Source organism: Erpetoichthys calabaricus, chromosome 8 (genome assembly GCF_900747795.2).
Source record: "Erpetoichthys calabaricus chromosome 8, fErpCal1.3, whole genome shotgun sequence".
In the NCBI taxonomy this organism is placed as follows: domain Eukaryota; kingdom Metazoa; phylum Chordata; class Cladistia; order Polypteriformes; family Polypteridae; genus Erpetoichthys; species Erpetoichthys calabaricus.
The window spans coordinates 183,253,010-183,269,047 of NC_041401.2; the positions used below are offsets into that span (position 1 = coordinate 183,253,010).

The 16,038-nt window shown below is 37.0% G+C and overlaps 2 protein-coding genes across 4 annotated transcripts in view; one reads left to right on the forward strand and one right to left on the reverse strand.

Moving 5' to 3' along the window:
* Positions 1-16,038, forward strand: part of c8h2orf76 (chromosome 8 C2orf76 homolog) — a 331,828-nt gene that overhangs the window by 223,504 nt on the left and 92,286 nt on the right. The gene's annotated exons all lie outside the window — the stretch shown is intronic.
* The window catches only part of vps13d (vacuolar protein sorting 13 homolog D), a 187,744-nt gene that overhangs the window by 141,084 nt on the left and 30,622 nt on the right, over positions 1-16,038 (reverse strand). For all 3 annotated transcript variants that reach the window (XM_028807954.2, XM_028807955.2, XM_051930739.1), the window contains 7 exons: positions 14,592-14,774; positions 11,217-11,347; positions 10,702-10,768; positions 9,567-9,746; positions 9,121-9,251; positions 5,064-5,196; positions 1,264-3,483 (listed from right to left, as the gene is read on the reverse strand). In XM_028807954.2, the coding sequence (XP_028663787.2) occupies positions 1,264-3,483; positions 5,064-5,196; positions 9,121-9,251; positions 9,567-9,746; positions 10,702-10,768; positions 11,217-11,347; positions 14,592-14,774 (3,045 nt within the window). The remainder of the gene's footprint in view (positions 1-1,263; positions 3,484-5,063; positions 5,197-9,120; positions 9,252-9,566; positions 9,747-10,701; positions 10,769-11,216; positions 11,348-14,591; positions 14,775-16,038) is intronic.

The following is a 16,038-nucleotide window of genomic DNA, read 5'->3' on the forward strand; positions in this document are numbered from 1 at the left end:
AGATAGATAGATAGATAGATAGATAGATAGATAGATAGATAGATAGATAGATAGATAGATAGATAGATAGATAGATAGATAGATAGATAGATAGATAGATAGATAGATAGATAGATAGATAGATAGATAGATAGATAGATAGATAGATAGATAGATAGATAGATAGATAGATAGATAGATAGATAGATAGATAGATAGATACTTTATTAATCCCAATGGGAAATTCACATTCTTCAGCAGCAGCATACTGATACAATAAATAATATTAAATTACATACATATACAAAGCAGATGAAATGAAATATAATGTAACACTGTTCCATATGTTATATTACTTTTGTGACTGTTAAAAAATTTGCCATGGAACAAGGAAAGAGGTTTTATTTAGTTACTGGGTTGCTTTTCCCATCATGAAAATCTGCTACGGAGACAAGTTTTTAATTTAGTGGACACTTACGAAAACAATGAAAAGGTTCCCCTGCTTGTTAAAATGTTATTAGCTTTACTGTTTCTGCCATTTGTTGGCGTACCCACTGCTTTTGAAGAGCTTGTGGATATTTCACCTCCAGAGCTAGAGGGGTCCAAATCAAGATATGTTCACCTTAATCACCACCTGCTATAGTTAGTTCTGACATATACATGGGTGCCAATTCTAGATTTTTCACAAAGGATTGCACATAATGGGCAATATAAATGCCACAGTACAGATACATGCACAAGGTTTTGTGCTTACTCTAAATTGTGTTAAGTGTTTTTTTTTTTTTTGCATTATGTTTTGTTTTGACTCATTTTTACATTTTCATTATAAAAACTAACTTTTCAGTAAAAATGGATCACAATTCAGCCTCTGAACTGATTTGTCACCAAGACTTACAATGGGGACAATTTCCAGTCATTCCTTACTTTGTAAATATCATACAGTAAAAATCCCTGGGACTGTCATTGATATATGTTTGAAATCACGATTTTCTGAAATCTAATACTTTATATGAAGAAAAATAAACCTGGTTGCTGTTTGCTCTTCAACATACTAGTTAGTTATAATATAAACACATTCCTTTTGAGACAGTCAATCAACAAATGTGAAACATAAGCATTTTTATTAAAATCTGCTTCAGAGTAATTCATTTAAATGTTGTTTTCTTTGCATGACTGAGTATTATCTAGTATTATTATAAATAGATAAGACATTGCTGTGTCCACAATTTAACCATACAATATATAATATTATGTCCTTCATCCAAGTTTCACACTTCTACTCACCTAATGTCTGTAGAACAGACTCAAAGAGGTCCTTCTGGCTGAAGATAGCCTGCCTTTGGCTCAAGCGACTATCTTGTTTAGTTATCCTCACATCTGCTGGGGAGATCTTGTTCAGGTCAATATGGCTTGTATTCAGGGAGTAGACATGAATATTTTTCACCTCCACTTGAAGCTTTTCTGTTTCAGTGGCACTCAGTCCTGTCACAAAGTTCTGTATTGAAATGCTGCCTAAATGTCCCACCAGCAGTTCTGAACTACCTGGTTTTCTAGGAATCGACACTACAGGGGACTCAATATTGACATTTAAGATTAATTTAATCCTTGATGGCTCAAGTCTCACACCATCTTCACCCTCATCAGTGTCCAATTCTTCCACAAAAAGAACATCCCCTCGGCTCCGCTTAATGGGTGTCTCAAAGAGTGACACCATGCTGGTGTACTCTGCTGTTTTTGACACGATCGCTGTGGAAACTTTGCTGGCTGCAGTTTTAAGCATTGAGCGAAAGTTATCTTCCATTTCGCTGACAGACAAACTAAGTTCCTTCAAGAACCTGGCTGAATGGTTGTAGTGTAAAGAAGCCATCTGAACCTGCAGAGAGCACTGATTTTGCGACTCCTCAAGAAGATGAAATTTAAGAGCTTCTAGAGTTGTTTCATCAGCATTAGTTAGAAAATCAATTTCAGATGCAGTGTGGACGTCCTCAGCATTGCCAATTCTCACAATAAACTGGCCATGACTACTTTCTTGAGCCAAATCAACAAGTTGCAGACATCCAAGTGATCCCCTTATCTGTAAATGACTACCCATAGAAACATTCACTTTTGTGTCACTGACACTTGCTGTACCAATTTTGATTGCCTTCTTTTCCCAGCCTACCGAAGGTCCTTTTTTTATGGTGCGCAGAAGTAAGATATTAAGTCTGTGAATATCTACTGCAACCTCTGTGTTCTGATCGTAAATAGACTGAAATGTTTCCTGCTCTGTAAAGTGATTTCTGTCCATCTCTGGGAGTTGCTGCTGGAATACAGGCCACCAGCTGGAATCTTCCTTGTCTTTTGGAAAGGACTTTTGAAGAAACTTCAGTAGCTCAACCAAAGTCTCAGGATTTAGAATGAGATCAAGGTTATTGACCTGTAAGCTTGTCACCTGAAGAGAACTATTAAGATCCATGGACGGGCAGTTAGAATTAACAAATTGATACTCCAGCCTAATAAGTGCTTCCTCATCCTTGATATCTGAAGACAAATGAAAAGCTTCACTGAGGGATGATCCTCCAGGACATGCCTGAGAAGCACTATTTTCCGACCCAAGACTTGGAGACTGTGCCTGGCTTTCTTTAAGGCTGCCAGTTGGTACATCAAATATGAGATTTTTGTGTGAAGCAACCAAGAGTTCAAAGTCTTTGCCATAAGTCTGCATGGTATCTACCAGCAAAAGGCCATGGACTGTAAGGGACACTTCAGCATCATAAGGCCTCTTAACAAAACGGGCGTTAGTGCCAAAGACTTTTAGAACAGAGATGTAACTGCCTTTACTCTCTATACCAAGCTGCACATAGTGCACTTTAAACTCTGCTACAAGAAGACGGGATTCCACAAGAACTTCTTTTGTATGTTGTTCCAGTGTCATCACACTTTGGGTTAGGTTTCTGCTTGATCCATCTTCATCTTTACTAAAAGAATTATCATGAAATAATGATGCAGACTTGGACAGATTCAAATTTTCACTCTGCTCTTTGTCCTCTGAACTCTCTGTTCCAGAACCCAGTGCTGAAAGGCAACTACGTAAAGCCAAAATCTTTTGTTCATTGAGATGCATTTTAAGGTCAGGCAATGTTCCAGACAGAGTTGCTCCAGGGTGCTCTGGATTTGAAGTATAGCAAAGCCTTTGCTCCAGCTGAAGTAAAACATTAAATTTTTCCACAACATGTGTTGGTCCAAGGTCACTTTCATGCAGGTGCTTCCAGTCTTCTTTGTGCCGCCCAATCATGATCTGAAGGTCCAAAAAAGACAACGAATATTTCTCATACATTTTCCTTTTAAATAGTAGTTCGCCCTCAGCTCCAGTTAAATCAGACAGATCAGTGATTTTACTTTGGATTCCTGTTGTTGTCACAGGTTCAGGTGGTGGAGATGAAGGAGGTGTGGCCAGAGGAGTTTGGAACTCTTCATCACTAAGCTCTTCTTCTGTTGGTGTGCTCTTCGAATTAAACTTGGGCTCTTAAAGTACAAAAATCCAGATTACAAAATAATGTTATTATCATGAAGTGAGCATTGTGCTATTTACTGTAGTACAAACTCATTTTGATGGTTAAATGTCCACTGGAGTATTCCTCATGTTCAATTTATAGTTGAATGTAAACTTTTCTTCTGTTTAAAATACTAACTCTAGCAGGGAACAATACTTGATGTTTCACATACACATCTCTATTTGGTGGGCCTTTTTTCCCCAAATACATGGTTATAATGAATTGGACCCTACAGTACATACATAATGCACCTTTAAACAGCATTCATCCCTGAGGTAATGCTTTAATATTTTATTATTACTTCAGCTTGACATGAAATAGTTTTTTCCAATTGATCAGAATCAAAAAAGGCAAATAAAATCAACTGTTATATAACAATAAAATTTAACGATTTCCAAAAGATTGAATACTTTTTATAGGTTCTACCGTGTTTCCCCGAAAATTAGACAGGGTCTTATATTAATTTTTCCTCCAAAAGATGCGCTAGGGCTTATTTTTAGGGGATGTCTTGTTTTTCCATGAACAAAAATCTACATTTCTCTCTAATATAAAAAAAAAAATCTTGGAAGGCTTGAAAGGAGACAATACCTGATTTTCTCGGAGACACTTTAACGACCCGCAAGACAAGGCAGTGAGACAAAAGGACAGCTGCTGGCTAAGCTTTTAAATGATTGACACGCAGCATGACAGCGGATGATAGACCCTCCTCCCTACCCCCTTCACAACGCGTGCAGCAGACACACGAAAATGGGTAGCGTGCAGCATGCCCCGGGGGTGGGTGAGTAAAGCGAGCCGGGGGCACAACCCCCTAGTATTCTCCATCAAAAATCTACATTTATTCAAATGCAGTTAATTTCTTGCGACTCCATTTCCTTTAGAACAATTTACCCCAATCTCTCATGTCTAGCAAAAAAGCCTTCCTTAAATGAGCACCTCTTGTCCATGTAGCCTGCTCGTAGTGCATTCGGATATCCAACTTCTTCTCTTTGCAGAAAGCAGTAAGATTTTTGTCCTGGGACTCCTCCACAATTCCTTTCTTGTACTCGACAGAATAGCTCTTTCTTTTTGTATTCATGTTGTCAGGGGGTCAAAATACTGGTATTATTTCCCATTCATCTGTGTACATATGGTAGCAGTAGGCATTTATCGCTCATCCAAAGTCGCCTGCGCGGGATCGTAACTAGGGCTTATTTTCGGATTAGGGCTTATATTACAAGCATCCTGAAATCATGCTAGGGCTTATTTTCAGGGAAACACAGTATGTATGCTCACCTTTATAGGTGTAACAAATGAATGAATTGCAGTATGCACTCACATAAAAAAATACTACAGGAGACAATTATCATAGGAGATGATGTCTTTAGCTATAAGCCTCCCCAACCCAAAAAACCTACAATAAAATACCAACCAATAATATCACAGGTACTCTTTTTAGCATGTGCTATTATTATTATTTTACTTTTAAATCAAATAAGATGGCATCATCTGCATTTCTAAATGAGGTTTATTTGTTCAGATAAAAACTTCCTCCAATTATAAAAGAGAGATCACCTTCAGAGTTAGTAAGTAGTATCCGACCAAGATCCACCACTACTAATATAGGGTCTTCTGACGTGAAATCTTCAGGGACCACCACTTGAGGGGCACAAATGTCTAACTTCATTGTCCACCGCTTACTATTCTTCTATGAAAAGGAAAAAAAAAAACTGGTAAAATAAGAGATGTTTCTACACTTTATCAACAATACCCATTATTTTGCATAGTGGCTGTTTTAAATGGAGAATGATGAGAAATACATTTTCAAAGAAAATAAATAATATGAACAGCTGAATAAAATGCATATAATAATAACTGAAGCACCCAGTATTATTGAAAGAAATAATTGTTTGCTCTGAAAAAAGTTCAGAGAAAAATATAAACAGTGCTCAACTCAAAATCCAACGTTTGATGAAGTGAATGAGTCTTGCACAAATATCAAAATTGACAGCTACTGAGCTGCTTTAAACTCTCTGGTGCCCATGTGCTGCACTTTTAAAAGTACAATTACCTCTCTGTTAAAGAGCTAAGTCACCCAGGAGCATGTGGGGTTCTTAATCTGGCCTTGCATTTAGGCAAAGTAGAGGGAAGTAGGTGTTCATTTTCAGATCTTTTCAAGTGAATACTTAAGACATTCAAATTTTTTAAAAATGATACATATTAAATATTATTTCTATATATTATATATATGAACCGTGTGAGCCATTATGAATGTAGTGAAAAGTCAAGCAAAATAACACCTTTTATTGGCTAACTAAAAAGATTACAATATGCAAGCATTCAAGGCAACCCAGGCCCCTTCTTCAGGCAAGATGAAGAAGGGGCCTGAGTTACCTCGAAAGCTTGTATATTGTAATCTTTTTAGTTAGCCAATAAAAGTTGTCATTTTGCTTGACGTTTCACTATATATATATATCTATACTAATAAAAGGCAAAGCCCTCACTGACTCACTCACTCACTCACTCACTCACTCACTCACTGACTGACTGACTGACTCACTCATCACTAATTCTCCAACTTCCCGTGTAGGTGGAAGGCTGAAATTTGGTAGGCTCATTCCTTACAGCTTACTTACAAAAGTTAGGCAGGTTTCATTTCGAAATTCAAAGCGTAACGGTCATAACTGGAACCTCTTTTTTTGTCCATATACTGTAATGGACTGCAGCTCGCTGGCCATGGGAGGCGGAGTTGCGTATCGCGTCATCACGCCTCCCACGTAATCACGTAACCTGCCGTTTGCAATACCATATTCGCGACATACAAGTTTAATGAGAAGACACAAGGTATAAACGAGACTTTGGATCACTTTGTAACAGAGTTAAAATTGCTGTAGCGAGAAACTTTTAAATGCCGGGTCTTAGCTAACATTAAATAAAGCCGTGGACATCGCAACATCACACAAGAGAGCGGCTCACGTGAACTGACTGAACGCAGCACATGTGATCACTCATTACACAATTGAGAGGGCAGCGAAACAATAAGAAGCGAGCGAGTGACGCATACAAGCATATTCATAAGTGCAGCTACGGCGGAAACAAAGCACGGTGTAAACCGCAAGTTTAAATTAAGTTTGGCAAGATTGCTTTTCTCCTGTACAACTATACGTTGCATTCTCAACAGTAAGCTTGCACGACTTGGTCATATTACAACCAGAGTGCTGAACTGACAACGTGGTATACAAAGAGAACTATAACAATCATAATAAACGAACAATAAAACAGCGGAGAACCCGTGGATTAAATAAAAAGGCTGCTTCCTTGGCGAAGCAAGGAAAAAGGATGGCCTTATATGGCGTCCGTTTATAAAAGAGCGGAGAAGCTGTGTAAAGACTGCTTCACAAAAAAAACAGCAGAGCGCCTTATATGAGCAGGCAGTCAGCTAAAGAAGGGAATCAATAAATAACTATAATCGTAATAAACGAACTAAAAATAGCGGAGAATCCGCGGATTACATAAAGGAAATGGGTACCTGAACAGAAAAGTGAGTCTCAAATACCTACACAATAACTATAACAATCGTAATAAACGAACAATAAAACAATACAGAACCGCTAAGCAAGGAGAAAGGACGGCCTTATATGGCGTTCGTTTATAAAACAGCGGACAGGCTGTGTAAAGGCAGCTTCACAAAAAAACAGATCCTTAACAAATTGTTATTGGTATATTTTCCCTCAATTTAAAAAGGTTTTCTTTTCTTTTTAATTAAAATTTAAAAGCAATACTTCACCGCTGCGAAGTGCGGGAATTTGGCTATATGCTGTGAGTGTGTACGCCTGATGAGCCCAGAATTAGGGTGAAACACGTGTCGCGTACTCTTTGCATTATTTGACAGTAAACTATTTTCAACCATTCTATGATCTGCTTCTCACAACTGAGGGCACCGTGGCGGATGTTAGCTGACTTGCTGGCCAACCACAAGCATTACCTGGTAGGTAACCACCCATACAATCAGATTGTGATTCAGACTACGAATGCCGTGAATGTAATTACCCCGATCTACATGCTGTCAAATAAATGAACCACACGCTGTGGCGCAATGTTAGGGGTTTCGCCTCTAGCGCTGACGTCCGAGGTTCGATTCCCATAAGGGAGTGCAGTGAGTGTGTACGCCTGATGAGCCCAGAATTAGGGCGAAACACGTGTCGCGTACTCTTTGCATTATTTGACAGTAAACTATTTTCAACCATTCTATGATCTGCTTCTCACAACTGAAGGCACCATGGCGGATGTTAGCTGACTTGCTGGCCAACCACAAGCGTTACCTGGTAGGTAACCACCCATACAATCAGATTGTGATTCAGACTACGAATGCCGTGAATAAATATATATGTAGATATGTATATGTATATATATATATATATATATATATATATATATATATATATATATATATGTGCATATGTATATACTGTATATGTGTATATATGTACATATGTATATATTTATATGTATATATATGTACATATGTTTATATATATGTAGATATGTAAATTTGTATATGTATATATATGTATATGTAGATATGTATATATACTGTATGTATATATGTATATGTATATATATGTTTACATAACCTCTTTAACACACTACTTCTCCGCTGCAAAGCGCGGGTATTTTGCTAGTATATTATAAAATTATATATATTTAAAAAATCTAGCTTAACTATTGCCCCATTTGAAATGAAAAGGGTTATGATGAATATTCTGGACTCTTAATTGAGGCTATAATTATAAAATAAGTTAAAATCTGACCTTATTCCTGTTTCTGGATTTTTTTTCTTCTCCTTTTTAAACCTATTGTATATGATGCCTCAAAGTGTGACATCCAAGTATGCACATTTCAATATGCTTCCTATTCTTAAAATGCAACTAACACTTGTGTGTACTCTGACAACAGTATATATTGACAACATTCCCTGTTTCATGTAGCTAATTACATCGTCAGTTTATACCCAAACAGTCAATGAAAAAAGTGATTGAAAATACAGTCTTCTGGAAATATAAGAACACTACGTGATAAATTTCACTTTAGATGGGCTTGTTTCTGCTTTTGGGAAAATCAGATGGAACTAACACAAATAAGGGGCACTTTTTGGCCGGCTTGACCAAGCGCAAGCAGTAGTTTAAGTGATTATATCCACATCATGGCAAAAAATGCACTGTCCTAGCTCCATTATAATTAACTTTTCTCACAAAAATGTTTACATTTTTTAACTCTTGTTAGTGTAAACATGATATCAGATTTAGTGACTTTGATTTATTTTTGTATGTCAATTTGTTTCTTAGTGTTGCCAGTTTAAAAATGAGGATAAGGTAAGCTGCATGCAAATGTAGGTATAAATCAGACAGAAGACAGGTGTTCGGTTTTATTTATTGTGGTGTTAAAGTAGCCATAGAAATAACAGAAAAAACTTTTTTCAACTGCAATTTGATAGACACCATTCGAGAAACTGTAAAAGGTAATTCAGAGACACACAATGAAGGGATATCAGTAGACGACACTAAAAGATACATGCGCAATCCTTTATCATTATTCACACAAATGCTTTACATCAGAATAGAAAACAACTTACAATGAATTCCCCCACCAATAGTTGATCAATTGTTTGACGTATCTCTGCCTTGGTCTGCATCTTTAGCTTGTTATATTGTCTTCTGGCTGCTTCAGCCACCCTAGACTCCAACTGCGACTGGTATCCAAATCCTGACAATATTAAAATAGCAAATTGGCTGAAAACTGTGCCACAAAAACAAGGTCACTATAAAACATACTTCAATATTCTTTAAAAAGACAAATTTCCCTCTGGGGACAAATAAAGATCCATTCATCCATCAAAATATTATATAGTGCCTTCCAAATCTATATATTATAGAGTACATTTCACATCTATCTATCTATCCATCCAAGTAAAACCATCTAAGTACAAGGTATATATTTAAGCCTTAATATAAACATAGCTGCATGATGTAAACTGCATTAGCAGTGCAAGTTACAAATTTTAATATAAAAAATAGATACCTGATGAGTGAACTCTGCCTTTGTAGAAAAAGTCAGCAATTTTCTTGATAGCCTGTGGGTTATAAATTATATTAAGTGGACTTGTTTTGACCTCTAAACGCCTTTCAAAACTGCTGCGATGTGGATTCCTCTCATAAATCATTTCAAACACAGGTAACTGTTGATCTTCTAGGCTAGAACCTTAAAAAAAAGAAAATACAAAATAAGCATATTATTTTGTATTTAGAAGAGCTGGTAACAATTTAAAAAAGAAGTATAATCATTAATAAAATCAACTCCTGTACAGAAATATATATTCCTAAAAAACTGAAAACAAGTAACAATGGTCACTAAAACAATGAAGCGACAATGATTTATTGCTATCTGAAAATTGTGTATGTGTCTATTTAAAGTTCAGAAAGAACTAAAACAATGAAAGGTTGAAGACTAAATTATCTTGGTAAAACACAAGTACACGCTTTATATTACTAGTGTCACACACATGCGACTAGGAAGACGTTGTATGGACCAAGCAAAGGTAATTCCACGCCAGGCCAGGGGGTGGTGGGGTGCACTAAACCTTCTCCTGTTATCTCTACAGACCAGCCGCAGGAAAACCTGTCTGATTTAAAACAGATGATGTCACTTCCAGTTCCGGCGCCCAAAAGAATATCACTTCCGGCGCCTACTCTGACTAATGAAGAACACCACTTCCAGTTCCCTTACATCACTTCCTGTCCTATCCCTTAAAACTGCCATCTTGACAAACCATCGTCAGTTCTGTTTTGGACTCGGTATAGAGAACATCTCTGTATTCAACAAGAATCTTTTGCAGCCAGGAATAATATACGGGTGGCTGCCCCAAACCTTTTTAAGTTTGTTGAGTCTATTCCTTTTACAGTAGGAACTATTTTCCTATAATTTTCCTAGATGCCTTATTAATGAAGGATTAATTGACTAAATTTTCACCTTTTAACTTTTTTTGAATATTAGACATGGAGAGTAGATCACACTTATAAATGTCTACATCGTAGCTACAAATGTCATTTGATAAATGACAATGACAATTATTTTCTAATTCATACTACATATCATTTGTAAAAGATTGGTAACTTAGCTTGGTATGGTGTCAAAAGCAACTAATTTTATTTTTTACCTGTATCAAGTAAGTTTGAAGCACTGCTTTGACCAAAAGGCTGAGTGAAGCCTGCTGATCCTTTTTTCTGAAAAACAAAGACTGACATCAGAGAAAGAAAGATCAGTAGACAAAGCCTCTTTTGAAGCTGGTCATGGTTTACAGGGCCAGTTTTAAAAAACTTTATATCATAATCACCATTAATTTGAGACAGTATACTAAATCTTTATCAAAATCTAAAGTAAAACCACTGTAAAAGAAACACTCAAGTATACTTATTGTATACTTCCAGTGGAACCGAATGCCAAAGACAGTATGGCATCATGCTGAAAATGTAGTAGAAATACACAATGAGGCTGACATACATCTTTCATTACCAATACCATAAGAAAATGATGAATCTGGCATTTTGTTTTATTACTTTAGTGTTTGTTTTTTTTGTTTGTTTGTTTTTACTTTTGTTTCATAAAAGTGTTTTTCATAACACTAGGAAAAAAGGGTAATAATTCAAAAGCATAATGTGTGTAGCTTCTTACCTGTTTGGGAGAAACAAGGACAGGAAAGACAGTGCCTGGGGTAAACAAATCTCGTAAGTAAAGGCAGCCAAGCTGAATACTCAGCAGAGAGGAATCTGTTCGAGGCAGGGACTTCATGCCAATTTGAACTCCTTAAAAAGACAATTAAAGAAAATTAGATGGGACAGAAGTAAGCATGACAGCTCATAATCCCTTCATTATATATGTATAAAAAAATTTCACAACAAGCACTTAAAATGTGTAAGATGGAGTGCACTTTTGTGAAAACTGTACAGTTTTGAAAACTGTCCCAACAATACAATGTATGATGAATTTTCCAAAACTAGGGCTAAATCTAGTAACTTTCCGAGATAAATAGGTATATACATACATACACAGCAGAATAACAAAAAAGAAAAAACACTGACATGGCTGAAGATTAAAAGAGCAGTCACAGTCAACTGCGAGGGTGTTTTGGTTGGAATAAAGGAGCCCCAGCAGCGTTTATAAACACACTGCTGCTGAAGAATTAGTTGGCTGAAAGTACTTAATGATAGTGTGTCACAGACAGAATGTGCAGCATTGTTGATGATATAATGCGTTTCTAATTTATTGCATTATATTAATCTTCATAAACAATGTAATCTAATACCATGGGGAGTTTAATATTACAGACTAATCAAAGCCTCAGTTTCATTTTTGGTCTGGGTGAGTCAAAAGTTATAAACATGTAATCCGTTCAAATTTTAACAAATGTTTGTAATGAGAAGTCAAGTAAAATGACACATTTTATTGGCTAACTAAAAAGTTACAATATGCAAGTTTTCGAGGCAACTCAGGCCCGAGTTGCCTCAAAAGCTTGCCTACTGTAATCTTTTTAGTTAGCCAATAAAAGGTGTCACTTCAGTTGACTTCCCATTACATCCATAATGGCTAATACGGTACAACACCCTAGTACTACTAACAAATGTCTGAAAAGGGATTATTTGTTTTGGCTTTGTCAAATAATTATTACAGGGATTAGCAGTGCACCATTTTGTCATTAAAATCTATACATGTACATTACTTTCGCAGTATAAGCTTCTGGTAGGATGCTGTTCAGAATGGAAGTCGTGGGCAGGAGGTGGCATTGGTCCCTGCCTATTGCTTTACATTCCTGTACTGTTTGCATGTGGGTTAGTCAGTGGGCAACGAGCCAACTGTGAACATACAAACATTGTACAAGCCATTATTAAAACAATTTACACTGGATGTATTCTTTTTTCTTTAAAGATCAGAGCACAGAATAAATTTAAAAGAGCCACATAGAGATAACTGTTAATCATAAGTCAGACTTTCAAAAAAACACTACCAGTTCTACTAAAAGACAAAAAAATAAAATTAGTTTCAGTCTCCACAGTTTAGTACAAATATGTATAAAGTCACATTCGAAATGTATCATCTACTCCTGAGGAGCCCATTTCCATTCCTAGAGGGTAACAGTGGCTAAAGGTTTGCATTCCAGCTAATCTGCATTCACTTACTGGGGAGTTCCTAGTTTACTTGTAGCAGTTTACTCATAGCAAACAGTCTGCTCTGGTGGCCAGGGGTTTGGATGTTGCTGCTTCAGTCTCCACCTCCCTTAAACATGTTACATTTAGCAATAATTTCAGACTACAGTAATCCCCCGCTATATCACGGTTCAGCTATCGTGCCCCTGCTACATCGACGATTTATTAATATTATTACTATTACTAGGGGGCTTCGCTCGATCACCCCTGGGTTTGGTTTACCGGATATACAATTTAAAGAGATTGTTATTTTCGTGGGAATTGTTACATATGCATTATTTTCATTTTTACTTTAAAACTTTTGTAAAAACAATATTTGTCCTTTATTTCCTGCTCCGGGAGTGGTTAAATCTTTTTCTCGCGGCACTTATAACGCTGCTCGCATTGTGAAGGGGGTGTCTGAACGCATACTAAAGAGATGCGAACGGTTCAGCTGCTGTCTTGCTGCTGCTGCTGGCCAGTTGTGTGTTGTGCTTGTCACGCTTTGCGTCAATCCCTTAAAAGCCTGTACAGCAGCTGTCCTTTTGCCACTTCACGTCTCTGCCACTCGCTTTGTGAAGGGGGGAGCTGAACGCATGCTAAGCAGAAGTGGACGGATCAGCTACTGGTTTTGTGCTGCTTCCGCCAAAGTGCCTGTTCTGCTTGTCGCTCTGCGCATTCTGAAGGAGAAGGAAAAGGAGGGGGGGGGGGGGGTGAGGGCTGAACGCACGCTAAGGGGAAGTGCTCGGATCATCTGCTGGCAAGCTGTGTGTTCTGCTTGTCGTTGTTTTAAGAGCTGGGAGCACCTGAAGTTTGTCTGCCAAAAGCATTCCAACAACTGCTAGGTTAGATGTCAGTGAACTTGTTTTAAATTGTTTGTAAGTAGGGCGTGACGTGCAAAAGTCACCGTCTCACGGGTTTTGCTTCCTAAGGCTGTAATGTCTAGTCTTGCGTGTCGTCAAAGTGTCTCTCTGAGATGATCTGGTCTCGATTGCTTTGCTCAACACCCCTGGGAGGCGCACTACGCTTCTGCCACTTCGCGTCTCTCCCACTCGCGTTGTGAAGGGGGGGGAGCTGAACGCACGCTAAGCAGAAGTGGACAGATCAGCTACTGGCTTTGTGCTGCTTCTGCCAAGATGCCTGTTCTGCTTGTCACTCTGAGAGTCGATCATCTAAATGCCTGTACAGCAGCTGTTCTTGTGTCTCACTGCCTTGTCTTGCGTGACGTTAAAATGTTTTATAATAGACAGATGTTACTCATATCCTTAGCCCGACATCCACATATCATATGTGTTTACAAGGTGTGTTTTAATAAGTTTACATGTGTTTAAAAGCGTGTGGGAGGGGTATTTTAAGGCTTAAACTATTAAAAAAAATGTTTTATTTATATGGTCTTTCTATATCGCGGATTTTCACCTATTGCTGATGGGTCTGGAAAGTAACTTCCGCAATAGGCGGGGGATCACTATACCTATTAAAACAAAATTCTTGTCCTTTTTGATTGTACACAAACAAAATTATTAATTTACATTCCATTCTTGCAAACTATTAACACAATCTATTGTTTAGATGCACTTTCAGCTAAAAGCACCATTAAAATATTTCCATTTTGTTCCTTTTGACACATTTTTAGCATTTGGCACATTTTGGCTTAGACTAAAATTAATACTTTTTGGTTAAACGCTACATATCACAGTAGAACATTAAATGGAGAAAATCAGACTTGAAAATTGGACTGCTTACAAAACTCTTCAAAAGAAGAAAATTAAAATGTACAAAAAATTAAAATGCAAACTTTTGTCTTCCGAAAGTTGTTGCAGACTGTGTAGTTATCATTCTAATATTTCATGGCACACATAGTAAGTACCTGCAAACTGAAGTTGAATTACACCAGTGTCCTGTGATATGGAGCTCCTCTTCTTATCTTGTTCAAGCAAAGTTACTTGCCCCTTCTCCAGCAAGAAGCTGAGCTGGGCAAAAAGCCAGTCTCTACGAGTGAAGCTGTTTGGAGCCTGAGAATCCTGAAAACCATCAAAAAGTTCATCTGTACCTGGAATACGTAAAAATATAAAAAATCATATAAAAATGAGTGAGAGCTTTGCTTATAAGAATATATTTATATTAATGTTAAGTAAGTACAACACCTTTTTTTTTTAACATGATCATATTTGCACAGATTAATCAGTAAACATTTCATAACAAAACTGCTTATCATACATATGCCAGTTCAATGTCACACACATACGCATGGGAAACAGATTATGGGCTCAAATAAGTGTGTTTCTCAGCTGGGCCAAGATGGGCACTCTCCTCTGATGCTTTCTCCTCTTTTCCCTCTGCAGATCATCAGAAGAAACCGCCTTCTAATGTCATCTGTTCTGACTCCGGTACCCAACATCCCTTCCAGTTCCTGTCTCCTGGCTATATATTTGCCATCTGTTTTTTATTAACCAGTTCCATTTTTAACTCGTGTCTATAAAGACGTTTTTCATTTTTCCTCATTTTCAGGTATACAGGGTGGAATGCCCTAACTCTTTATGCTCTTGCTTTGTGCTTTACTACAAATGTTATTAATAACTGTTATTTCTTCAAATATGCCAAGTTCTGCCTTTGGCAAAATATATTAATCTCTGGTTCTATCTGCTGTCGAAATTTTTTTGACATCATCTGTATATTACAGCATGTTTTTACTTCATTAGCAAAGTATTTTATATACTGTTTAATCAAATGTGTTTTGTGGATCTTTAATATAACGGTTTCAAAGTAAAATACAAACAGACTAATTTATGTCTGGTGTTAATAATGAATATTATGTCTAATGCGCTTTTAAACAATTTAAATTTGCATGGCATATTCTTTCTCAATTGAAAATCAAAACAAAAAAAATACATACAGCTATTTTACACTTCTGTTCTGAACTGCATTTGTGGAAATAAGTTATTGGAAATTGGAATTGGTGGATTAACTTTAAACCTGTAGCAAGATTTGCTGTGTTCAGAACAAAACAAATGCAAATTTGTTGTCACCTATACTGGAAAAAAAACAAACATTCATACATTAACAGACCCATTTAATTCAGTTGAAGAGTCGGTTGGAGGCTTCCTTGCTTGAATCAGACACTGTGCAAAAAAGCAGCCCTGAACAGGAAATCAGTCCATTGCAGGACCACCTTGCAATAATAATCGCTGTCATATTAAAATAGTGAAAATTGCACAAGCAGAATGTGCAAACTCCACATGGACTATAAGCAGACACAAGAATCGAACTAAGAATATTGAATACATGAGGCAGCAGCACTAAACATTTCTATACTG